The 26,345-nt window shown below is 40.4% G+C and overlaps 1 protein-coding gene across 5 annotated transcripts in view; it reads right to left on the bottom strand.

Annotated features, from left to right (window-relative positions):
* The window catches only part of znf423 (zinc finger protein 423), a 283,900-nt gene that overhangs the window by 173,424 nt on the left and 84,131 nt on the right, over positions 1-26,345 (bottom strand). For 3 of the 5 annotated variants that reach the window (XM_057835817.1, XM_057835819.1, XM_057835820.1), the window contains exons 4-17: positions 15,144-15,321; positions 12,982-13,106; positions 12,709-12,790; positions 12,440-12,515; positions 12,072-12,355; positions 8,054-8,337; positions 7,583-7,963; positions 6,893-7,074; positions 6,105-6,644; positions 5,862-6,012; positions 3,425-3,967; positions 3,147-3,331; positions 1,225-1,637; positions 310-523 (exon numbers count right to left, since the gene is read on the bottom strand). In XM_057835817.1, coding sequence (XP_057691800.1) covers positions 310-523; positions 1,225-1,637; positions 3,147-3,331; positions 3,425-3,967; positions 5,862-6,012; positions 6,105-6,644; positions 6,893-7,074; positions 7,583-7,963; positions 8,054-8,337; positions 12,072-12,355; positions 12,440-12,515; positions 12,709-12,790; positions 12,982-13,106; positions 15,144-15,321 — 3,638 coding nt within the window. The remainder of the gene's footprint in view (positions 1-309; positions 524-1,224; positions 1,638-3,146; positions 3,332-3,424; positions 3,968-5,861; positions 6,013-6,104; positions 6,645-6,892; positions 7,075-7,582; positions 7,964-8,053; positions 8,338-12,071; positions 12,356-12,439; positions 12,516-12,708; positions 12,791-12,981; positions 13,107-15,143; positions 15,322-26,345) is intronic. The other 2 variants (XM_057835818.1, XM_057835821.1) reach the window with 1 other exon arrangement.

Below are 26,345 nucleotides of genomic sequence, written 5' to 3'. Positions count from 1 at the left end.
CATGCTGCTGGTCCCAGGGAGCCTGACTGTCAATATCAAGTACAGCACACAGCTCCCATCATGCCACAGCTCACCCCTGTCGCAGGACCCAGTGCGCAAACCCCCGACACAAGCAAGCTGTAGAAAACAACAGTCGTCCAACATAGCAACACTTCAGTTCTTGAGGAAGTCACCTGACCGCATGACATCACCTCCAAAATTCCCTTTATAAATGTGCTTCGGTTTCATATGAGTTGCATAGTGTGCATTTGCTTGCATTTTTTTTCTCAACATGCCACAAAATGACTGGTGTTAATAATCGCATCTCACCTTAGGCGCAGGTGAAGCTTCAGGCTTCTTGCTCGCTAAACTCGTGTCAGGGCTGACATCAGGGTGATCTGTCTGGACATGGTTCTCCAAGTCTTCCAGGCTTTCAAACTTCACTCCGCACTCAGGACACCTGAGCCCAGTCACAGGCTTCTCTCCCTGTGTGTCTCCAGGTGTGAGAGCCCCTCCTTGGTTGGGGCTCTGGCCGTTAGTACCCCTGATAGAATTAAAAATCAAATTGCCTCCAGTTAAAACTAAGGGTCGTTTACATGGTGACGCTCCGACAAAAACAACAGAATACGACCCATTTCGTGTTTGCATTTGACATAGTTCCGTCTCCGTTCGAACAATATCACAATTCTGCGTAAAAACAATGTAGTATTCATGCCAGGCCCTAGGGGGCAGTGTAGTTTTACAAGGCGACAGCCAATGATGCACTTCCTTGACAACAAACTCTTCAGACCGGAAGACAACATATCCGCCTACTCAAAGCAATGGCGTCCACGCGTTTTTTAATTTAATTTATTTTTTTTGTAAAATGCTGCAATTTCAGAAGCTTTTGCTTTAAAAGGCACAAAAACGCGAACATGTGGTGCGCCACACAAAGAATAAGCTGACGTTCCACCGTGTTTTCTGTTGTGAATGTTCAGTAGCAGTGACTGCACATGTCCAAAGTGATGTGTGAGTGTGCCGACGTCATCAGAGCTAGAGCGGTTCGTTTAATTGGCTGTGGAGCAAGCCCAGCTTTCGAATCGTTCCACTTTGGAGGCCGGAATCAAAAGCTTGCGTTTTCGCCTTCCGTTTTCGCAGTCATTTCGCAACACAATCGTTGCGTCTTGGTGTCGCAGCGTCACCATGTAAACGGCCCCTAATAATACAATACTCACAATAATATTTTACATTCCTGTTATTTATTACCTGCTCATGCAGCTGGCACAAAGTCCATAAGGCAGGCCGTTGACATCCAGCTTAACCAGCTCTCCTTTGTTTTTAAACTCCTTTAGACAGAAGGCGCACTTATACAGCTTGTGATGTTGCAGCTGCCCGTTGGGAGAGGAAGATGCTGAACCGTTCCCTCCGCCGTTCCCAGAGCCCCCTCCAGTTCCTCCAAGAGCGGAACCAGTGGACAGTTTCTGCATGTGGAAAGTGCCATGGATCTTAAGTTCTAGGGTGGAAGTAACGGTCTGCATGCAGACAACGCAGCGGAAGCCCGTAAGGGAGTTTCGGAGGTCGGGGTGCATCTGACAGTGCTCGATAAACTCCTCCTCACTGTGCAGGGGCATCTTACAGATTCTACAGGTTCCTGTGTCCAGGCTCTTACTGTGGGTCACCTGTGATAGGAAATGTAGGATATGTGAAATATGTCACAAAAGTAGAGCCCAAATTGTGTCTAAGATCTTCAAGGAAAATTGAAGACATTATGTGAGAAGTAGGGCTGCAGCTATCAAATATTTTAGTAATCGAGTAATCGACTGAAAATTCTATCGATTAATCGGATAAAACAAATAAATTTTTAGGTGAAGAGCAATTATAAATATACATGAGAAAACAAGACATTTCATCTAATCTTGAACCATTTTCAGTCATTCAATGTCTTTATTTTCGATGTATATTGTTGAAAACAGCCAACAATTGCGTCTCAGATGTAACTAGAATAAAAAAAAAAGACTAATTCACTGCTTTCACTCAAAAAACCTTTAGACCTTATTAAAATATATATATATATATATATATATATATATATATATATATATATATATATATATATATATACCTAAAAATGCCTTTACGCTTGATAACACACGTCACTTAAAAGTTAGGATTTTTTCCCACGTGTTTCAATTGAATTTCTATTTGTGTCAAGCCATTTTTAAGTTCTAGTTAAGTTTTAAGTTAGTCTAAACTGTAAGTCCTGATAGGATTTTGAGTTTTTGCAGTGTTCAAAATAAATGTATGATACAGGCTGTATTGGAGCACATTAGGGACTAGTGCTATTTGGTGTTTTATCCAGCAATGACTACTGAGCTAAAATTGATAGTTAGTGTTATTGAGTTTTTATTTTACATCCTCATCACTCCACAACGCTATGTTATGTTAAAGCCTGTATGTAAGACACGCTAGCAACGCATCGAAAGTGGTCATAATTAATAGAAACCTAGCCCTCCGCAGAGCTAACGTTACGTGAGCTAGTCACAGTAACATTAATCTTATTTATTAGCGCTTTAGCGCTCTTTATTAGCGCTTAGCGCTCTTTATTAGCGCTTAGCGCTCTACTGCTTTAAGATGGCGGCTGTTTACTAACGCTGCCCAGACGCGGCCGAGTCTGTCAATGCACATCTAGTTCAACATACATGTGATCTCTATGAGACTCATCAGACGCTACCTTCTACCAACCATCGTGCGGGCTAGTATTTAGCAACGTCGGCGTCGTTTGTAGGGGCTGTCGGCTGCAGTAAGTTGTTTTTTTTTTTTGCTTCTTCCTCTACGCACGTGACATCAGCGCGTTGTCCCGCATTAAAAGTAGTCCGAGCAAAACGTGATGATTAGAGCTGTCAAAATAAACGATTACTCGAGGTGAATAAAATTACTCGGATCAGTTTTTAAACTCGAGTTACTCGAGTTGCTCGAGTATTCGTTACAGCTCTAGTGAGAAGTATACTTTGCAAATCAGATGTAGAGGTGTGAGATTTTTTTTTCTAAGTACACACTGACATGGGTGAAATAAATGAAAACAAGCATTTTAAAATTGACAGAAAGCTACACTGCTAAGGAATATTTGTTTTGAATGATTTGCCATCGGTCATAGTATTAAAAAGGCATGTGCAATAGTGTTAAGATACCTTGTGTTCTGTAAGGGTTAACAGAGAGGGGAATCGTTCGCCACATATTGGACACATGTAATGCTTGGCGGGTCCACGGTGCGTCTGCGCATGTTCACGAAGCCCGGTCTCGGAGAAGAAAGTTCTGGAACAGATGTTGCACTTGTGGTTCCCCTTAATGAAGTCGGCCTTCTTTTTCCGAGAGCCTATTTGTCAGGAAAACATTCACAGTTGACACGTCAGAAAAGCTAACCATCGATTGTTAATCAAACATGCATTTTAACAAAAAAAGCGCTAACCAGCATCATCTTCTCCTGGTCGGATGTTATGGTCACGCAGCCGATGGTTCTGAAGAAGGGACTCCATGGTGTAGGCTGCACCACAAATGTCGCAAGCGTACATGGGCTCAGAATTGTCTAGCTCCTCCTCACCCCCACTGGCTTCGTGACTGTTTGCCGTTTCTCCTCCTCCACTGGCGTTGCTGTTCTTCAACAACATGTTCTGAAGGTCAGCCTGCTCTGCGGTCGCCACTGACGTCCTTTCGCCAGCACCAGGACCACCACCGCCTGTGCTCCCTCCTCTCTTTACTGACTGAGTCAGCCCATTCGGGGTGCCATTCTGGCTGCCGCTGCTGCCCGTGCCACCTCCGTTGCCGGTGATGTTGCCCCCATCGAAAATGCAGTGTTTCTCCCTGAGGTGTCTTTCTAACAGTGAGATGGCGTGGAAGGATTTGCCACAGAAACGACACGTGAACTTCTTGCTGTGAGTGGTAATGTGACACTGTAGCTCCACTTCTGTTCCAAATGTCTCGCCACAGAAGATGCACTTCCTGGGCTTCAGACCTTCAACGGAAAAAAAAGATTAGAAAAAATCATTTACAGACCCATCTACCAGTCCTATGGGCCTCTGAGAATCAGTGTTATTATTACTACCAACTTCTAACTTTCTCTTCAATCTAAAGTTTAAGTTCTGTGAAGCCATTTTCTGTCCCATTTTTTCATTGTGTCAAAAGATTTTATTTAACCCTTGAGAGTCGAAGGACGCGCCAGCGCGTCCTCAGCGCACGTCGTCTTTGAAGCGCCCTCACGTTTTAATTACGTCACCCACATGCCGTTGGTTGGTCTCGTTTTAAAGTGCGGAAGTTGCGGTTTACTCTCGTTATTATTTGAAGTCAATCGACCAACTAAAACGTGAGATATTGTCATTTAAGTTTTATAGTTTTATTGTCCTCTCAAAAAAACATTAAAAGGCTGCATGGATCATTTGTTTATGTCTATATTTCCATCATTTCTAGTCCTTTTTCAAAACGGAAGCTCCATGAAAAAAACACAAATCAAACGAACCCTTTCGAAGTCACAGTGGAAGCACAAAATGCGTTTTATTTTTAATAAATATAATTTCCGTGCGAGGTTCCACCGAACGAGAGGGAGGAGTGTTCTGAAGCAGCGAGGGGGCGAGTGAAGATAGTGACGGATTTGAACACGTGGGTGACGCCATCGACGAGCAGAGGTAAGCAAACTCACATTTTTTTTTAATACTGAAAAAGTTTCTTTTGAAAGTTTCTTTTGATATTGCAAGACAAAGTTAATTTTGATGCAATATAAGTGTGTGTTTGTGTATATAATAATAAAATGTGCATATCAGATCAAAGTCGTACGTGCACTGTGTGTATCCAAGGCAGGAATTTATAATTGTGGTGTTCTTCTTTCTATATGAAGATTAGAGATGTAGCACATATTCAGCTATGGTATTATTTCTATTGTCATACATATAGATTTCCATTATTATTTATTCCTGTATATATTTTTATTTTATACTTTATTATTTTCATAAATACTGACTTTTTTTCATGTACATTTATAGTAACAATGAAAGTAAAGTGAAATGAAAATGGAAGGGTGGAAAGAGGACCGACACCCCATGGAAGTGTGGGCTGTGTGATGTCGCCCTGTGTCTAATTCCAGGGTGAAGCTGCTTTTCGGAGTGGCATGCCTGAAAAAAATTTAACTTGTTTATTGTAAATATTTTTGAAAATATTTTTTTTTCCAATGTTATATATATATTTTTTTTTTCCCACAATCAGTCTTTGTGTATATAAATGTGTGTTCAAGAAGCTTGATTGTGTGTACATAGTTTTCATCAGGTGATGGGCCGCAATACCTAAACTCATAAAGAGATGGCCTCTAAACACTTTTTGTGTTAGATGGTATATATTTTTTCACTGTTCGGTCTGCTGTATATAACCTGTTTTGACTAGAGCATGTATAAAGGCAAAAAACGCCTATGGCTATACCTGTTGTTTATGTTGAATTGTCAAATATAAGACTATTTATTCTAAATTTTTTTGGTTGAATGTTAATCCTAACATGTTGAATAAATATTACAAAGTTTCAAAACGGTTCGTTACGCATGTTTGGTTGTCAATTGGACATCAATATTAAAAATTTTGACAAAACAATTTTGGAATTTTTGGTCTTTTTGGGCCCAAAATGATGATTCATAATTGGTCAGTGAAGGAAACAACAGTTTGGACATGAGGTTCAAGGTGTCACAAAAAAAGGGACCAAACCAGGCCATCGTAAACAATTCTTTCTTTGAAATATAAAGGCAACTTCAAAGGCATGCAAAATCAGACAAAATAGGCCCAGACCTTAAAGGGTTAACTGTGTACAGAACTTGTAAAACTAACATATTCATTCCCACTCATATTCCCACTCATATATATTGCAGGCATACCTGCACCGATCCCTCCTGGGAGGCCTGACCTCTGGCCCACATGGTTATGCTTAACGTGGAGCTGAAGTTCTGTCTCCTTCCTGAAGTCCCATGCGCAGGCTGTGCAGCGAAATAGCTTCTTTTCATTGCTGTGCTTCACTGCCAAATGAACCTAAAAACAAATAAAAACTCTTCTTTACCTTTATATCCAACCAGTTTAAACAGTAAGAATATGAACATTACTCCTTAGTGTAGTTTCTTCACCTGTATTGAGACCTTGGAGTCAAAGACCTCCTGGCAGAGTGTACAGTGGTACAGCACAAAGGTGTGCATGTCCAGCAAGTGTTTCTGCAAGTCATCCACTGAGGAGAACTGTTTGTCACAGCTCTCACACATATATTGAGTGGATGTGGTCATGTAGTGCACAGTCAGGTGTTGCAGCAAGGCCTCCTGGGATTCAAAGTCCTCTTTGTTACACTGTGGACACGACTGGCGCCTCAGAAGCATCTCCAGATGTGACTTCAGGTGGGCTTGGAAGCCCTCAAAGCTGGTAAATCGCATATCACACTGGTTGCACGGATAGTCCCCGTTGCTCCCTACCGAAGGTGTGGAGTCTCCTCCGAGTCGGTGGCGTTTCGGGGAGGAGATCTCCACGTCGGAGGAGGCGGGGCTAAGGTCAGCTACCTTTGCCTGTCTCTTGTTGTTAGCCAACGGAATGTTCTTGTGGTTTTCCTTTATATGCTTAGTAAGCTTGAGGAGTGACCCAAAAATTGGAGAGTTGGTGCAGTACGGGCAAGAGTAAACCTGCATGTAGAAAATAAAGTTTAAATGTCCTTAGAGGGTAAAAGAAGAAATGGTCTCGCTCACACATACAAAACATATCTTTTCAGTAGATATACTTTATTATTCCCACAAGGGAAATTAAGTAGATGATAAACTGCGCAGTTACATTGGATTTGGTGGTCTAATGAGAAAGCACCTAACTGTTAACAAGCAAAGAAAAGGTACGCTGGACAATAAAGTTACATTATGTGTACAATTTTGCTTTTTACCTCCATGAATGATTGGGATGCAGACTGTAGTACAGGAGATTCCAGTTTAGCCAGTGCTCCCCCAGAGGATGCCCCGCTCCCCACAGCTGAAGTGCAATGAGTCTGTTGAATGTGTTCGGTCAATGAAGACTCTGTCAGGAATCCCATGGAGCACTGGTTGCAGAAGAAGGCGTGATTCCCCTCTATGGTGGAGTAAAACAATTTACTGTGATATGGCTGTGTTTAAAACACTTGGCCAAGATAATTCTTAATTTAACAATAACAACAAAATACCATGAACATAAAGTAACATTCTCCCATGTGCTCAGTCATATACTGTGGATCAATATAGGAACAACTTTTACACTGATTTTCATGTTCAGTTTCAAAAGCTCACATATTAGGTGGGGAGATTCCTTTTTTGACAAATTGTCCTTGACTGATTGTTCTCACAACAATTGTGGATGCGAACAATTTGATCCAACCTCTCCGAATGTCACAACCCCTCCCCCCCTTAGGCATTGAACAACCATATTCTTGATCTTCTCTAGACTGCTGTTGTTGTGGGCTAAACAGTCGCTGTATCAAACACTGCCTCTGCAGTTGCACCCTGAATTTTGCCACAATACGTCTTCACGGAACCATCCATTCTTCACAATCTGAAGCATACTTTTATATCTACTGTCTACCTCATTAGTTTATATTTCTTACCTAATGTGGTGGACCCTGCCATAATTCCACTAGGCAGACAGTGAGACACTCTAATGTGTTCTTGCAACGAGTTAATGTCTCCGAACATATCAGGGCAGTAGTTACAATGGAATGCTGTCACGTTAGTGAACTGCAGAAGGGGAAAAGCCGCTGCTGCCGGGCTTGCGGCTCCTCCGCTGGAACGGTGAGCTTTGCGCACATGTTCGTTGAGATTGTAGAGCGTCGGCAGTGTGTCCAGGCAGAGCTGACAAGTGTGGCTCTGCTGTGGTTTGTCGGCGTGGATGGTTTTTAAATGGATCTCTAACACTGCTAGGCTATTGAAGTCTCTCTTGGAGCAGTAAGGACAAGAGTATGTCACTTTAGCCCAGTTTCCTCCTCCACCTACGGAGGTGGACAGTTAAATGTATATTTAAGCGAACTTAGTAGAGTGCTTAGAGGCTATATCTGACATACGGCCTACTCAAGACGTACCTCCACCCGGATGCACTAAGCTTATCCCCATCTCTTCCCCACTGTCGTTGCCTCTTCTTCTGCCTCGTTCACTGCCTTGGCCGGGCTTCAGGGTGGAGTCGGGGGTGGATCCTCTCTCCAGGCTGGCACTTGAGTCCGGAGTGGCCGAACTCATTGAGGCCACACTCCCTAATGCAGGGTCAGGGCTAGCGGCACTATGATTGGAAGAGTCAGGCTGGCGGTGGCTGTCAAGGTGGCAGTAGACATCCTCCACAGAGGGGAATTGTTCTAAACAAACAGGACATCTGCAGATAAAAACAAAACAAAACAGATGTTCACTCATTCACTGCCATTGAATGGCATAGCCATTAAATCCATTTTAAACGGGACTGCTGGCATTCAGTCATCATCTTTCAGCACCATTGACGGTGACAGACATCCAATCCATTTTGACTGAGATGGCCGGCATTCAGTGACCAAGTGTAAGTGCCGTTGACCAAAGTAGAATCCATTTCGACTGGGTTGGATTGCAATCGTTGACATTTTCTCCCAGTCAAAATGGATTGGACCTCTATCGCCGTCATGGCGGTCAATGAGTATAAGTACAGTCCATTTACCATTTTACCATTTAATTCATTCATAACATTAAAACCATTAGAACAGTAGGAAGGTTACTGATCTGTTCCTAAAGGTTCAGTGTTGTAAGTGGTAACAGGTCAAAGTTACAGTGCGGTCTATGAAAAAAAGTTATTTTTTTCTAGCAACTCTGGTTGCAATGGAATCCTCACAGGGTGACCAGGGTGGCTACACCTCCCCATACATTTACTGTACTGGCTACCCCACTGGGCAGTAAGGGTGTTGAAAAATATCAATTCTGAGATATATTATGATTCAGTTCTCGTATCGATTCAAAATCTATCTGTATTGATCCTCACATGTGTTTTTTGGTGGAAATAAACAATACAGTGGGTGCACTTCTACTCCCGTCCACTAGTTAGCAGTGCACACCTGCTTTGCCTCGCCCTCTGCTGAAGTAATAACCACATCTTGCTAGAATTATCCTGAGTGGCTTCTTTATACTATAGTCTCGCGGGATTTGGCGCCACGAAGTTTCAAAATGGTGGAGGTAGATATATGTGACGCGTCAAAACACTTTTACAAGTCTGAAAATTTGGGCTCATTTTGGCTTTTACTGCAAAAACGGAGGCATGAAGTGTGACAAGAGCCACACTATATGCAAGCAGTGCAAGCTGTGCAATGCAAAAGAATACTGTGGAAACACGTTAGTTTTAGTCTTTTGGCCCTGTGGTCGTCAGTATACATGGTTGCTCAAGCTAATGTTTTGACCTGCCATTTTTTTCAATAAGTGTTCATTATTAACATACTATACATCCTTTAATAAGTTTTTATTTTTTTCATATTCAGAATCCTACATTTAAGCAGGTTTGGACTAAAGCTGGTTTGCACTAAAAAAGAGAAAATGTTATAATGATAGCCATAGTTGTTCAAACATAAAACAAACATTTAAAACACCTTTGAGTGCTGGGTGAGGTTTGAAGAATTAATGGATATAAATGTACTTTTATGTCCATTTTGATGTGTTTTTTTTCAAAAGTGATATAGCTACCAATTTCACAATAATCGTCTTAAGTGGAGTATCGGGATTAATCAGGATCGAATTGAATCGTGATACGAATCGTATTGCCAGATATGGGACAATACATACCCCTACTGGCTAGTAGACTGTAGATTTTAATACATCATATACAAAATTCCAATAATAAAAGCAATAATAATAATGATACCTGTAATAATGTAACGAATCGGGTTATAATGTGGCGGACTTTTTTTGCTGTACCTGAACGCACCACGGGGCTGACTTCACTTTCTGTTTCGATCCTGGCATCAACAGCAGTGGACTCGAGGCGAGTTGATGGAATAAATGATTAAAAACCTGATGAAGCTGGCGATATCTTTGGTGATGTTACCAGAATAAGAATTAGAATAAGAGGAGGACCGCCGGCCGAGAGCAACATTCTACTGTATTCTATTGTTGACCCAGTTCATGGATGCACACACCATGCTTATATTTTGCTATCATTCACATCTTCTTTCAATGGTGTCACGTTTTCTTTTTTCTCCACCTGCACTAACCTTTTTGATCCAGTGCTGACTTCTCTCACAAGAAAATCAGCCGCGCGTCCGTCTTCCGGCAAAACAAACGGCGGCGCTGTCAAAAATTGTCGTATTTCAAGCATGTCATCGGATGTAGAATCAAATGGCGAGTTAAAATTTTACTTTGGATGTCGAAAAGATCGTGTGTGGAAGCGATTGTATGTCGAGGTACCACTGTATTTGCCCTCTAAGCAGCTGAACAGGACAGGTTTTAAAAAAACAACAAGAAAACACTATTAGGATTAATTGGGATCGAATTGAATCGTGATACGAATCTTATTGCCAGATATGGGACAATACACACCCCTACTGGCTAGTAGACTAGATTTTAATACCTAACACACATAACTCCCATTCGCTGCCCTCTAAGCAGCTGAACAGGACAGGTTTAAAAAATACAACAAAACACTATTACTAGGATGTGCATATCAGATCATTAGTAACATTAAATATAACACAACATACTAAAGTATATCAGTGAGCATTTCCCTTAAGGGGACAGACAACACCTAGAACAAATTAACCCTATGTGAAAATACAGTTGCTCAAAGTATTTGATGATGCAAATAGTCAATTTCTTTGACCTCTTATAATGGAAAAGATAATGTTTAAACATAAAAAAAATACACAGCGCATACGAGCACAGTCATTGTGTGCCGTCACTTATACCGGCGCACATACAAACTGATACCCACTCGAGCACAGGTGCATGTGATAACGGGTATTAATTAAGTCACGCGGAAAGGCAGAAAATCTGGAATACACACAGTTAATTGGCTTAAATATTACCAAAATTGATCAAATGTCTGCCCGCATTAAAAGTGGTCACTTCCTTGAAATGTTTACGATTTTCTCCACTAATAAACATCAGAAAAATGACATTCTGTATTTTTTTCAATTTATTAAACAAGATTCCTCCTGCTGGAATGCTGTTGTCTGTCGTTTTAAGCCTGTCAGTTTTCTACTGGCCTTTTTACTACAACAGTATGATATCCTGAAATTATGGCCTTTACTTTAAGTGCGCCACCCCAATATTTGAAGTGTCGTCATTTGGCCACAGCAGGAAAAAAAAATTCTGGAGGTGCCACTGAGTCTATCACCGTCAATGGATGCCAATGAGTTAAGATGCTTTGTCTCTCCCCTCTCAAATAATACCATTGAAAAGCAATGCAGTCTTAGGGCATGTCTACACATAGGAGAGTATTTGGCAAAATGAAGAGCTTTTTCTACGGTTTGGCCTATCATCCACACATTTAAACGAGGGTTCTTAAAAACTGCGTCCAAAGCGAAGATGTGCAAATTCTGCGTTTGTGGTGCCATCATGTGGACACTAATAATCGAAAATGTAACTGTTGAAACGTCACTGACAGCAACAAATTTTGTCCCTGCGTCATACATGAGACCAAAGTTCACATTTTGAGTAAATTAGAAAGGTGATTTTTTTGCTTCCATTTATTTACAAACTCTTGCAGTGCTTCACATTAAAGAACACATGCGAAGGATGGAGGTATTATGGACAATTATTTTTCGCGCATTGCTATGAATGTACTTAAAAATGAATCAATATGGTTGGCTGTGGAGGCTTTTTTTTTTTCTTCCAACGTGCTAGAGTGGATGTAATTTATTCCCGACGTATTAGGGCAGGATCCCTGGTTTAATTTTTTTTTTTTTTTTTAAACGCTAGGTGTAGACATGGCCTTATACTTGTGTTTGCGGTTGGCATGTTGCATGTCAATATGATTTCTTCCCAAATAATAACATTGAAAAGGAATGCAGTTTTATACTTGTGTTTGCGGTTGGCATGTTGCGTGTCAATATGATTTCTTCCCAAATAATAACATTAAAAAGGAATGCAGTTTTATACTTGTGTTTGCGGTTGGCATGTTGCGTGTCAATATGAGTGAGGAGCGAGGCCTCGTCCAGGAATATCTCAGGGCAGTGGATGCATTGCAAGTCTGCTCGGTCAGACAGCTGGGGGTGACGGGTCACGACGTGTTTCTCCAGCTCGTCGGTTTGGCTGAAGGTCTCTTCGCAGTAGTCGCACATGTAAAGGTCCTGCTCCAGGTCTACCTCTCCCACCGCTCCCTTTTTGCCGCTGTCCTTTTCGCTCCTCAGCGCTACATGCTCACGGTTCTTGCGATGTGCCTGCTTGAGGAAAGTTTATTAGAAAAACTACATTTCAAAGGACTATTTTTTGGAACAAAGCCCATACAAGAAGACAGTGTAGCTTACCTGCATGTGGCTCTGCAAGGATGATGTCGATGAGAAGCCTCGTTTGCAAACGCTGCACTTAAATGGTTTGCTGGAGCTAAATTTGTGGAGTGACAGACTCGGGTGTAATCAAAAGCAATATCTTTTAAACTTGTGATTAAGTAGACATTTATTGAATATACATATTATAACAGCAAACATTAAAAAGGTAACATATATATATATATATATATATATATATACATATTATAACTGAAAACATTAAAAGGTAACATGTATATGGCACTTACCTGTGTGTCTTGAGATGGATCTTTAGATGGTCAGAGCGGGAAAATGCAGCCTCACACTCTTGGCAACTATATTTCTTGTCTCCTGCAATAGTTGACAAATTAAGAAAGGATCATTATCAGACATAAAAAGAATAGCTAAAAAAATGCATGAAACAACAAAGAAAAAATATTATGAAACTGTCCTTCCATTTTCAATAACGCTTACCCTAAAATGTCTGACTTAAGATTAGTTATATCACCAATAATGACAACGAATAACATGTGACTGTCTACCTGTGTGGAGTTTGACGTGGCGGTCTCTGCTCCGCTTGTGTTTAAAGAGGCGGCTGCAAAAGGTGCACTTGAAAGGCAGTTTGTCACTGTGGATCTGCTCGTGGCGCTTCAGGTAGCTCAGCCGACTGAAGAAAAGAATATGAGAACTCAAGAAGTGAAGTAATTGTGCAGGTAGGAAGACAGGTGCACAGGGGTTCATTGTTTTGTTTTATTGCTATAATTATGACTGAAACTGAAGCAACAAGTAAATACAGTTTCTCATTATATTTATATAGGTACATTAAAAAGAGAAAATGATCTCATTTATAAAGTCAATAAACTCATCATATCGATATCAACAATTATAATTGATGATTTTCTATGCCAGATTGAAATTTCTTCAAGTGATCCTCTACCTTAAATACATGTAGGCTCTCATAAACCACAATTGTTCTCTTGTACTAAAATATGTTGTTAGAAACACAAAAAATGTTAAGTCAATGGCAATATTTTATAATATTTACTACATATTTTGACCGTTAGTTGGCGCCATGGTTTGGGGCTCGCAGTGATGACGTCATTGGGATTTTTCCAAATGTGTAGTGTGTTCAACAATTGCTTATTGCTGCCTAAACTCGCGAAGTAAAATGCCACGATGTGCTGCTTTTGGATGCAATTTGCAGTCAAATGGATACAAGGGGAGTGACGTGAGTGGTCAAGGTGGGAATATTATTTTTAGTGAATAAATGTGCATAAGTGGAAGCTTCTCCCCCTTTTCGGTCCCTGTATGCACGTATCCTACCCACCACGCATTACAACTGGCGCCCGAACATTTTTCCTAGATCCTCAGTCAAGTAAGGGATCCGTCTGTTTTCTGGATGACGGTCCCACCGCGTCTGCAATATTGGTTTCGGATCTGTCTATTTTTTTTTATTCGTCGGTCCCACAGCGGCTTTTCGGATCAGTCTATTTTGTGCAATCGAGGCCTGATCGTGGCTGCGACATTGCCACGGGATCGGTCTAATTCCTGGATCTTCGAGTGAGTAAAAAACGCAGATTTGGATTACTATTGCTATCTTTTTTGTTGACTATTCTTCGTAGGAGTTTTCCCCAAATCATACCAAATAATCAAAGCACTATGGCACGCTACAGTGACGACAGTGACTCTGACATGGACCTTACAACAATGTTGGAGTTCGTCAGGGAACACGTGTTTGCGTACTGCTGAGCTCCCGAGTGACGAGTGGTCAAGGTGGAAATATTATTTTTTGTGAATAAAATTTGCATAGGTGGAAGCTTCTCCCCTTTTTGGTACTTTTATACACGTATCCTACCTACCACACGTTACAATGTACAAGACATGGATTACACAAGGTGTGCTCTTTGGCCTGTACTGTATGTAAAGCACACGACAGCTCTGGATGCTAACAATCTACATAATTATATTGGGATAAGTTTGAAAACGCAATATGCTTACCTTGAATATCTGCTAATAAAACCGGAGTTCCCAACAGCATACACTCTCGCTCCCAACCGGAGTTCCCAACATCATACGCTCTCTCGCTCTGTTGTCATTGAGACTTTTGCCCAATTTTTGTCTTATCAGGTATTTGCTGCACGCATTTTTCCCTGAAGCTCGTCTTGTGAACGACCGACAGTGCTGTCCTGCTCCTCACTTTTCAGATCTGGTTCAAATAGGAAGGGTAGAACCGACAACATGTTGGGAAAGCTAACGAGTGACCCGCTGGAATTTCGGCAACGGGCCTGGTGATGTCACGCACTGCGACATAACAAGAATGGCGACCTATCACTTAAAATAATTATACAAACTTTATTAAAACAAAAACATTAAGAGCGGTTATAATATCAAATTATTATACTCACACTAACATTTATCTTTTAAGAATTACTTGTCTTAAAAATAGAGGATCCCTTTAAAAAGTTTGGGTTTATAATTTTGAAAAAACCTTTATGGTATGAATCTCACTTATTGAACTGAACTATTGGAAAAAACAATTTTGCAATTTACCAATTGTACACAGTTGCGAGCATAAATAAAGACATAATTAAGGGTGGAACTTTAACAGGTTGATTATGATGATTTCATCACAACATTTGATTAATAAACATGAGTTCTACTGTTTGGTACATTTCTGTTGATTCAAATGTGACAAGTTTGATACCTGAAGGACTTGTCGCAGAATTGACACGGGTATGGCAGACCGGCACCGCCTTCCTCCTCGCCACCTGTAGCCATGCCGAGGTCGCAACATCCGTCGGGCATCTGTGAAGGTGATGCCACGTCTTTGCTGGAGGGCGAGGACGGCACCCAGGACAGCCCCGCTGGGTCATCATCGCCGTCTGGGAGGCGGAGGAAAGCGTGTTGTGTTTTAAAATACTTTAGATTGATGCACCACCAAATAGGAAAAAGTACATAGCCACAGGATTTCCCAAAAAATTGCAATTAGAGCACAGACAGAGAGAAGGGGGTAAAACAGGGAGCATTAGAATGATTAATAAGAAGTTACATCTTTCTTGGAAGGCAAGAGACAGCCTGTGGGAGTTCTCAAATGAGAGAGAGGCTATAAACAAAAAAATAAAATAAACACATTTATCCTGGTTATACACACCCATGCAAACACAGACGGCAAATGAGGGTGGCAGAGATAAAGAGAAAGAAATAGAAGAAAGACACACTCCACAGCAGCAGCAGCAACATCTAAATAGAAGGCTCCAAGAACTATGTATCCCCGACGGGGCCCCGAAATAAGGACAGAGTGTATTTTCTCTCCCTTCATCCTCCCTCTGCAGCCATCCCTCATTCCATCCCTCCCTCCCAGCCCTTCACTCATCCCTGAGGACCAGAGATCCGCCTCATCATATTTTCATTAGGGCCTTGGCAGATTGAAATGTCTGAATAGCGATTAGAACACATACACAACTGAGAAAGACCGATTTGCTCATTCCTTATATCAGTGGGCATTAGTCTTTTTTTCTTCCCTCTCTTGACTATGCAAGAGGTTAGCTCATGTGGAGTTTACTAGAGGAGCAACTGCAAGCGTCTTTAATGCACACTTTACAAAAAGGTTTTACAAAACTAAAAGGGGGCAAAAATTATTTTGCCATTATTCTATCTGCTGCAGCGAGTTTACTTGTTTTCAAAATTAATACAAGCGATATTTCCTTTTTTGTTTTTAATCTAACAGCTATCAGAAAGCAGAAAATATTGAGAGATGATTTTAGAGGCAAATTTCTGCAGGTAGTTTTGCAAATCTTATCAACACAAAGCATTTTACTTTGTAGGTGTTGTCTACCGTGTATACCTTTCACAGAGTGCATTGAAACAAAGTCTTGTGATGACTTGATTGCCGGGAAAATGTTGACCCAGCGACGGGCAAATAAAACTCAACAAGGGGTAAAATCTGACACTGAAAATGTATGAATTATAAACTTAGCAAGAAAAAAAGAAAAAATGTGAATGAAAAAATAGTGAGTGAGTGAGTGAGTGAGTGAGTGAGTGAGTGAGTGAGTGAGTGAGTGAGTGAGTGAGTGAGTGAGTGAGTGAGTGAGTGAGTGAGTGAGTGAGTGAGTGAGCGAGTGAGTGAGCGAGTGAGCCAGATGAGAAGAAAAAATCTGTTATCTGTTAAAATCTGTTAAAATATGTTTTGCATCCTTAAACCTGTTTATCGTCATTAAAAAAAAAAAAAAAAAAAAGACGGCACACCAAGATAATCCGAGTGATGAACACAAACATTTTAGTGATTTGGACACATACATTAAGGCACACATTAAGAGAAAAACACTTCTGCTTTGCTTAATAAACTGACTAAAGCACTGAAAGGATGAACTATGACAACAAAGGACGACATCAGACTTGGCGTCACAAAAAAGACTGGGAAAGGAAATTGTTGCAGTTATGTAAATCTGACAGATAAAAACCCAAATGTTTGTGGAGGTTACTCTACTAACAAGTGTCATCAAAGAGGTAATTGGAAATAAATTGTCAAGGGCAAATTAAAAACACATTTGTGATTTTGTTTTGTTTTAAAGATGGAAGCCACTGTTTAGCTGTTCGATATGTCAGTAAAATTAAATCACAGTTGTGCTGAAAATATATTTAATATTAATAATAATAATTAACAAAATATATATATTTTTTTACAAAACCAAAAAAAACAACTATTACAAATTAAAAGGGATGAGACAATGTTTTGTATGAAAATTAGAACCTGTAATATTTCATTTTTTAGTTTCCATTATGACATGGCACCAACAAAAAAATAAAATTAAAAAAAATTCTAGTAGGCCTTGAAAGCGCAGTCAAAATTCCAGAAACGGGTTGGCATTTTTCGGGGTTGTCCTTCGGGAAAATGGCTGGCACCGAAAGAACACTGGATCCTGAATGGCCTTGTCCCCAAATGTTTGATAGTTGGGAGTCGAAAGGCAAGGCGGAAAAGCAAAGCAGATGGGGAGAATCAACTCTGTTTAAGGCAGACTTAGTCGGTTAGAATGTAACACTTGTGAAGTTGGAAAGCAGGAGCATTGAAGATGAGAAGAACGAGAAGAACTGAACAGACCGAATCGGTCCGAGCCAAAGGGAGAAATCACTTTTTGAAGGGTGGGGTGTCGGGGTGTCGAGAAAGAAAGGGAGAGGAGATTAGCGTCATTAAAGAGCCTTAATCCTCTGACTAGCGTGGCTGGCGCTAAAATGGAGGATCACACGGCATTTTAACGCCGTCTTTGTCAGTCGGCCACGAGGGGACCTGGCAAGACAAGGCCGAATGGCAAACTGGGAGGAATAGCATGATGTGGAGGGAAGGGGGCAAGACATTTTCAGTTAAATGTTAAATTATAGAAGAAACCTCAAGAGGAGACAATAAAGCGTGGATTGAGGTCTTTTTTAAGGAGAGACAGCTTGGGAGGAAAAGTGGGAAATGTAGGGTTTTTTTGTTTGTTTTTAAGGGGGCGGTGGTGTAACACATACTATTTTTTCGCTCACCCCCGCCCTCTTTTTCTCTTTTTAATGAAAGACAACGAAGGGAAAAGTGGAGAAGCGTGAGTCCCCAAGTGTTGTGTTGACGCTTTATCCCTTTCTCTGCCCATCTCTTCGTGCGTCAACCTTCTTTATGTCCACAATAGTCTTTCTACTCTTGTGCCTTCATCCCTCCGTCAGTTTTCATGTTGTTACTCATTGAAGCATTCCATTCCAGTCCCTACGACAAGCTCCCTTATTGGTGCTGGCCTTAACCTCTCTTTCTCATCCTGGACATAACTGAAGCAGGTGGGGTTAGAGATTTAAGGCAACATGTGTCATATAATATAGGGAAGAACTATTGAAAAACACTGACTCTCAACTTGTAAAAGCATTTTTTTTTTTTTTTTAACTATCCATGATTTTTCTACAGGCCTCGTCCTCATTGGGGTTTCAGGGGACTTAAAGCCCATTCCAGCTGTCTTTAGGCAATTTGCAAGTTGTTTTGATCACCAAAAACCTATCCATGAGAGCCTGAAAATGCAAATATTTGAAAGTTGGTTATGCCAACTATTGGCCTGGCCAAGGATTTACAGCGTCTCATAAAGACTGTTTTAATCATTAGGTTAAAGCTCTGCAACACCCTAAAATATAATGTTTTAATTCTCTCTTACACATAAATGTACTCTAAATTAGGGCTTAACAATATTGGAAAAAAACTGACATTGCCATTTTTTCTGGGGGTTGCAATATATATTGCACTATTAAAACGAGAAGAATTTTCACCAGACCTCAATAGCTCTGTTTGGGAAGACTCTGGTTGACTCACTGACCAAATTGTATTAAATAGAGCTGTCCCGATCTGATCACATGATCGAAAATCGGACCGATCGCGCCATTTGTCAGAGGATCGGAATTGGGTGAAAAGGATCTAGTTTTTAACTAAAAAAATATATTTATCTTTTTCTGCTTCATGCTCGTACAACCTGTCATGGTTTCTCTTGAAAAGCAGTATGACCAAACTGTTTTTCTTGGTCACCAGTGTAGCTGGTGTTTAGTATTTAAAGTTAACGATGATTGACAGGTTTTCAGCTTTGATCTGGCCAGAGCCTCGATAGCTCTACGATCAAAGGCACAAATGTGTTAATCGTCGTTAAGCTTGGTACACAGTCTGAAGTTTGCTGTGGAAACTTATCTGTTGTGTAAGTTAGAGGCTCTTCTCAGCAGCGTGAGTGTCAAAGCAAAAAAATCATCGGCAGATTCTCAAAACCAGGTGACTCGATGCTATCGGGACATCCCTAGTATTCATATAAATACCATTTAATCCAGGCTAAGGGGGTTTATCTGTGAATGATGAAGATTGGTGTATATAAAAGGGACCCAGGAAGCCATGTCTCTGCACAATTGCTGTGTTGCCTCCTGTTTTGTTTAGGCTCTTTCCTTAATCTGGGAAGGCGGGCAGGGAAATAACAAAAGCCTTACTAACGCCGGTGGCATAAAATACCATTAAGAAAGTTTAAGAAGTCATCAGTTTCGACCTTTATGCAGTAGTTTAGCCCTGTTGTGCTGAATGAATGCATTTTTAATATTTCAGATTCTATAGGGTTAGCACAAGAGTGTTATTTGTCATGACCAGTGTTGTTAATAACGGCGTTAGAATATAACGGTGTTACTAACGGCGTTATTTTTTTCAGTAATGAGTAATCTAATGAATTACTTTTCTCATCTTGGCAACGCCGTTACCGTTACTGAGGCGGGAAAGGCGTGCATTACTATGCGTTACTAAGTTGGTTGAATAAAAAAAGAGTCTGAGAGAGACAGACTCACGGAGACAAGACAGCAGAGCAGGAGTGGGGAAGACGCTGTTGCAAACGCGATGCTAGGTGGCTCCAATAATACCTGACTGGAGCCATAGCCTACAAACTACGCCCACATGATACGGTAGATATCGCATATTATAGAACTAGATGCAAATCAAAGACACGGCTGCATTGGCAACATGTTTTAAGGACTACATGCGTTAGTAAACAGCCGCCATCTTAAAGCAGTAGACCTCTCAGGAAGGCTATGATGTAGAGATCCTTCCTCGCGAACCTAAGTAACTTTTTTTTTTTTTAATCTAAAATGCTCCTAAATCGGCAAAATCTTGACTTAAATCTATCTTTAAACAACGGAACTGTTTTAAAACTTACACATGTTGAAAGCAGACAGAAGGGAACTAATGCAATAATGGGAGCAATTTTAACAACTTTAACGGTTGATTCACAACTTTAAATGACTTCCACACATAGCAAAGGTTACTATCTAGTTATAGCAATACCCTTGTGTCTAGTTAAGTGGAGGGTAAAGAATTGGGCTAGCAATACCCTTGTGTCTAGTTAAGTGGAGGGTAAAGAATTGGGCTAGGGCCAATTGTCCCCAAAACCCTTTAAACTTCACATTGTGTGACCTGTTTTGTTTTGTTTTGTTTTTTTTGAGAAAAAAAAAAACCTAAAAATTATCACTAGTTACTTTGCCAAGTAACTAATTACTCTTACATTCAGGTAACTGAGTTACTAACGCAATTACTTTTTGGGAGAAGTAATTTGTAACTGTAATTAATTACTTTTTAAAAGTCAAATTAACAACACTGGTCATGACCATACAATTTAATTAGCAATTGGGGAATAATACATAGGTAAAAAGAATATAAGAATATCCTGTAAAAATATTGGTGTAGAGAGATAAAGACAATGATTACATTTTGCTGCTCTCTGTCGCATTTTCCTCGTTCTGAATCTTCCTCCTTCATTGGGCTGAATTCTAAATCATCTGAAATCGTTACTCTGCCTATGTCATCACCCAAATGGCGGTGCCAGAGGGCTATAATGACAGGAGTAGCTAAACAGCAGATTTAAAGATTATTTTTTTGTCATCTGCACTTTGCCAAATTTTTGTAAATAGTCGAATCATCACAAAATGTGATTTTAATTCACATGATAATGCTATTTAAGATTTGTTTCTGGTTTTTTTTATGCAATTAAGGCCATAAATGAATTCATTGCCTTTTAGACTTTTCAAGAATCAAGGATCTGTGGGAACTCTGCATGTAATTGCCACTTGTAGCACAAATGATCTCAAATGTAATTAGGGTCACCTCAACTTACTAAACAAAAAAATGTATTCCTCCAACAGCCTCTGCCTCGCCCCCCTACCATTTTGCCACTTCCACCTTCCACCAGCCCTTTACCCTGCTTCCCTCCAATGCCTCCACCCTTCACTTCTCTTGTGCACTGCTACCAGGCTCCCTGCGATGGCCCCAGGCCGCTTTAGCATGAGCGCGCACAGCCACAGACTCACCATGGGGAGCAAAAAAACAACTTTGCACTCTGTATAGCACTGGACAAACTCATGATTGCCATAAAAAGAACCCTGAATGAAGTTTTTTTTTTTTTGTTGGTTTTTTTAAACGGTCTTCTTTTTTTGATTTGCAGCACAGCAGCCTACATGGAGGGGGTCAAAATACAACTTGTGATTGGGTTTAAAGAACATGAGAAATGACGTGAGACGCCTACCTGTTAGTGTGGTTATCACGTGAGTTGGCATGGCAACTGATAATTGAAGCACAGATTTGTGGTTGCTATGCATCACGTGAATTGCACCGCAGGAACATGTATTTGACCAGTCGGATTGTTTGTTTGAAACTACCTGTTGCTGATGGCACTGTGAAAGAAATTGGTAGCAGCCATTCTTTTCCCTGAATGTAACATTGACAATACATCCGTTTCTACATTTTTTTCAGTATCAGTTAATCACATATGTCTAAATGCAGCACTGAAATGCTTGTGGGGGAGCACAGACCTCTGCTGGCGTCCTTTAAGTTCGCATGGGATGCAGTCTATTGGGACATGCATACACTACATACTGGAACACAAGGACGATAAAGCAGTCTGTCCGCGTTAGGGTTATGCCGATACTAACGGATGGATAAAAACACACACAAACACACACTAGGCTGACAGTGGGGACCCTCACCTTCTGCCCTGGGAAAGGGTCCGGCTGCTTTGGACGCTTTTGGGCGCCAACTGTTCCATATGGGCAGTGACTATGTGTCTGTTTGTGTGTTTGTGCCAGTGTGTCTGAGGGCAGAAGGTTAGGAGCAGGGGGCTAAAGATGGGGTGGGCGGACGGTCTACTTTGTGAATATCTGTTTAATGTCACATTTGCAAATAGAGCACATAGGAAAACATCCAATTCAAAACATATAAAAAGAATCTATAAACTTGTTTTAGGTTTGTCAAGAAGTAGCCTATGAGATGCTACAACATTAAGAAATCTAAGGCACACTAGGTGTGTTCTCACACTGTGTGTTCTCTTGTTTTTGATGAAAGAATGAGATGTCAATTCAAATTTGTAAGACTTAATTCTGACTATAAAGGTTGGCACTTGTGAATGTATTGTTTTCTATTTATTTATTTTTACATTTGAAAATTGGAGATGCATGAGACATTTCAACAATCCAGCTCAGTTTTTCAATGAAATTCAGTTTGAGTGAAGGTAGGTAGTGTAAGTTTAACCTGTTTTTAAACTCCTTTGACTCTGTGAAATCACCCAAAAATTAAAACTTATTTTGAAGTGAGTTGACTTTAATTGGGCATTAAAAAAGTTTGACCGTTAATCCAAAAGGCATTGTATATAGTGTGAAAGGGTTTGTCTCTATTCTGCAGAGATGTTACTCTTACAATTTAGTCTTGATGAAGGCATCTGGAGTAATAGCTAAAACTTTTTCAACAGGAAAAGTCCAGTTACTTCACTTCACCCTTTGCAGATTACCATTTTTTGTAAGATAAAACAGCTAATTAGGAATATCAGAACATTAATAGTGGTTCTTCTGTGTGTTCATATGACAAGTATTTTTTTTGTGTTGTCATCAAATTCTTACTCATCTACCTTGTACCATGATGCGGGCTAATTTGTTTAAAACTGATTAACAATGGTCAGAACAAGGGCTGCAGCTATCGAATATTTTAGTAATCGAGTAATCGACTGAAAATTCTAACGATTAATCAAGTAATCGGATAAAACCTTTTTTTTTAGGTAAAGAGCAATTATAAATATACATAAGAAAAAAAGACATTTAATCCAATATTGAATCATTTTCAGTCAATCAATGTCTTTATTTTCGATGTACATTGTTGAAAACAGCCAACAATTGCATCTCAGCTGTGACTAGAAAAAAAAATTCACTGCTTTCACTCAAAAAACCTCTAGATCTTAAAAAAAACAAACAAACAAAAAAAAAACATATTTCTTACCTAAAAATGTAATTACGCTTGATAACACACATCACTTGAAAGCTGCGTGTTTTTCCCACGTGTTTCAATTGAATTTCCATTTGTGTCAAGCTATATTTAAGTTGTAGTTAAGTTTTAAGTTGGTCTAAACTATAAGTACTGAGAGGATTTTAAGTTTTTGCAGTGTTCAAAATAAATGTATGATACCTGCTGTATTGGAGCACATTAGGGACCAGTGCTACTTGGTATTTTATTCAGCAATGACTACTGAGCTAAAACTGACATTTAGCTTTATTATGTTTTAATTTACACCCTCATCACTCTACAGCGCTGTGTTTTTACAGATTAAATAAAGCCTGTATATAAGACACGTTAGCCACGCATCGACAGTGGTCATAATCAATAGAAACCTAGCCCTCCGAAGGGCTAACGTTACGTGAGCGAGTGACAGTAATGTTATATTTATTAGCGCTGAGAAGTCTACTGCTTAAAGATGGCGGCTGTTTACTAACGCTGCCCAGACGCGGCCGAGTCTGTCATTTCACATCTAGTTCTAAATGCATGCTATATCTATGAGACGCCTCGGACATTACCTGCTACCACACTAGCATCATGCGGGCGTAGTTTTTAGTAACGCTGGCGTAGTTTGTAGCGGCTGTTGGCTTCAGTATGTTTTTTTTTTCTGTTTTTTTTTTTTTTTTAAATTGTTTCTTCCTCTACGCACGTGACGTCAGCGCGTTGTCCCGCATCAAAAGTAGCCCGGGCAAAACGTGATGCTTAGAGCTGGCAAAATTAAACGATTCCTCGTGGTGAATAAAATTACTCGGATCAGTTTTTAAACTCGAGTTACTCGAGTTGCTCGAATATTCGTTTCAGCTCTAGTCAGAACATCGAGGTCAGTAGTTCTTTTCCTTGGGCCACAAATCGTCAATGTTCCCTTTGGTGCCCCACTGCAAAAAAAAAAAAAAAAGAAAAAAAAAAAAGTCTTACAAAGAATACATGTCTAGTTCTAGCACAAAAAATATAAATAAGTATTATTTTAAGAGTTTTTACTTTTTCCATAGGCAGATTTTTTTACTTGTTATAAGCAAAAAGTAGAGCAAAAAGTTATATTTTTTGAAGTGACATTTGTTCTAGTGTTTGTGAACCCGGAAATGAGAACCTGCTTCCAGGCAGTGTTAGATCAACAACAGAAATACCATGTCAACGCACAGATACACCACAAATGGGTACTGACATGCATTTACTCAAGCCCGCATACTGTACATCATTGTGTGGTCACCCAGCTTGGGTTATCTATATACATATATCATCTATATCATCTTCTGAGCCTGAAGAGGAGCCTAAACCAAGTCCATTCTGCATAATATGTGGCTAAAAGCTAGCAAATGAGGCAACGAAAACAAATGAACTGAGAGCATTATACCTCGTTGCGAACCGTATTGCTAAAGCCAAGTAACCTTTCACAATTGGCGGTAACTCCCTATGCTTGCAACCAAGGATATGATTCAGCGCATGGTAAGTTACATTTTCCCTGCACTTAAAGCAGAACTTCAGATTTTTTGGCATTAGGCTTAATCTTTGAGTTAGCAGGGGTTTAATTAGTCGGTGGAGTTGATTTCAACAAATTCCGTGCAGTTTGTTCGTTATCTAATAATTTCAGGGCTCTGGAGTGGCTAAGTTACCACGAGTCAATGGTCCCTTCCGAGCATGCCAATAAAAAACGATATTAACAGATCTAACATAGTCAAATAAATTCAAAATGCAGATTGTTATTCAAAATATCCATGCGGCCAAAACAATGTCACACCAAACTGCCGTAATTCATTTATTTCTGCAGGACTTTTTTTTTTTTTTAATGCGTAATGCCACCACAATAGAGAAGAGTGCTTCGGCAACCCATGCTCATGCCACATTTGAGGTAGGTGAGAAGTCAGACTTATCCCACTCGGATGGTACCAGTTGCAACTTCAAAGCTTTCTAAGTGTGTTTTTTTTTTTTATTTTGGCCATCAAAAGAGATACTGACCTCCAGCAAACATGCCTTCTCATAAGCGATCAAATAGTAGAGGAAAACTGACGGCTTAGGTAAATAGACCACACTGTAAACTGCCTTCTTTAGTTTTACTATTAATGGTGTGCTTTTTGACGGGCAGCGCATTTTGTCAAGTGATTTCTGATTGAAGCAACTCGTGAAGTCAAGGTACTTTTTTTTATCTGACTTCGCGACTAGGGCCTCCCAGTTCAAGTGGTGTTTCAGTGATATTTCTCCTGGTAGGAGAACTCCGACTTCCCACCTTCCTCGAATGCAGCATCAATATTGACTGAAGAACGGTAACATAGAGAAACGTGCATTTAGAGGCTGTGAAAACAGAAGAAATGGGCAAATGAGATTCATTCATTCATTTCCCATGCCGCTTTTCCTCACGAGGGTCGCGGAGGTGCTGGAGCCTATGCCAGCTAACTCAGGGGACACCCTGAACTGGTTGCCAGCCAATTGCAGGGCACAAGGAGACATACAACCATTCATGCACACACTCATAACTACGGACAATTTAGAGTGTTCAGTCAGCCTACCATGCATGTTTTTGGGATGTGGGAGGAAACCGGAGTTCCCGGAGAAAACCCACGCAGAGAACATGCAAACTCCACACAGGAAGGCTGAAGCCCGGGATTGAACCCTTGATCTTAGAACTGTGAGGCAGACGTGCTAACCACTCAGCCACTGTGCCGCAATGGGCAAATGAGAGTTTCCACAAATTCCCTATGAAGAAGGAGGAACAATACAAACTGTGGATACTTGCTGCTGGGGATGACAGAAACACACCGGTGGAAAAAATATCACTCCGCTCGGCAGCCTGTTACCTACAGAGCAACTGGATTACAAAATGTTGCTGTTCATACTACAGTTATTGATATGCAATGGTAAGTTTTAATAACTTCATCCTGAAAACATAGCCAAAACTATTGATTGCATGGGTCATCTGGGATTTTCATGCGTGCATATGTTGTTTTTTATTGGCATGCTAGGACGGGCTCATTGACTTACGCTAGCTTAGCCACTCCAGAGCCCTGAAACTAATAAAAAGGTAACTAACTGCACATAATTTGTTGAAATGAACTCCACCGATTAATTAAACCC

Source organism: Corythoichthys intestinalis, chromosome 5 (genome assembly GCF_030265065.1).
Source record: "Corythoichthys intestinalis isolate RoL2023-P3 chromosome 5, ASM3026506v1, whole genome shotgun sequence".
Lineage (NCBI taxonomy): Eukaryota > Metazoa > Chordata > Actinopteri > Syngnathiformes > Syngnathidae > Corythoichthys > Corythoichthys intestinalis.
The sequence above is the reverse complement of the archived record's forward strand: the minus strand, read 5'-3'. Positions and strand labels throughout refer to the sequence as shown.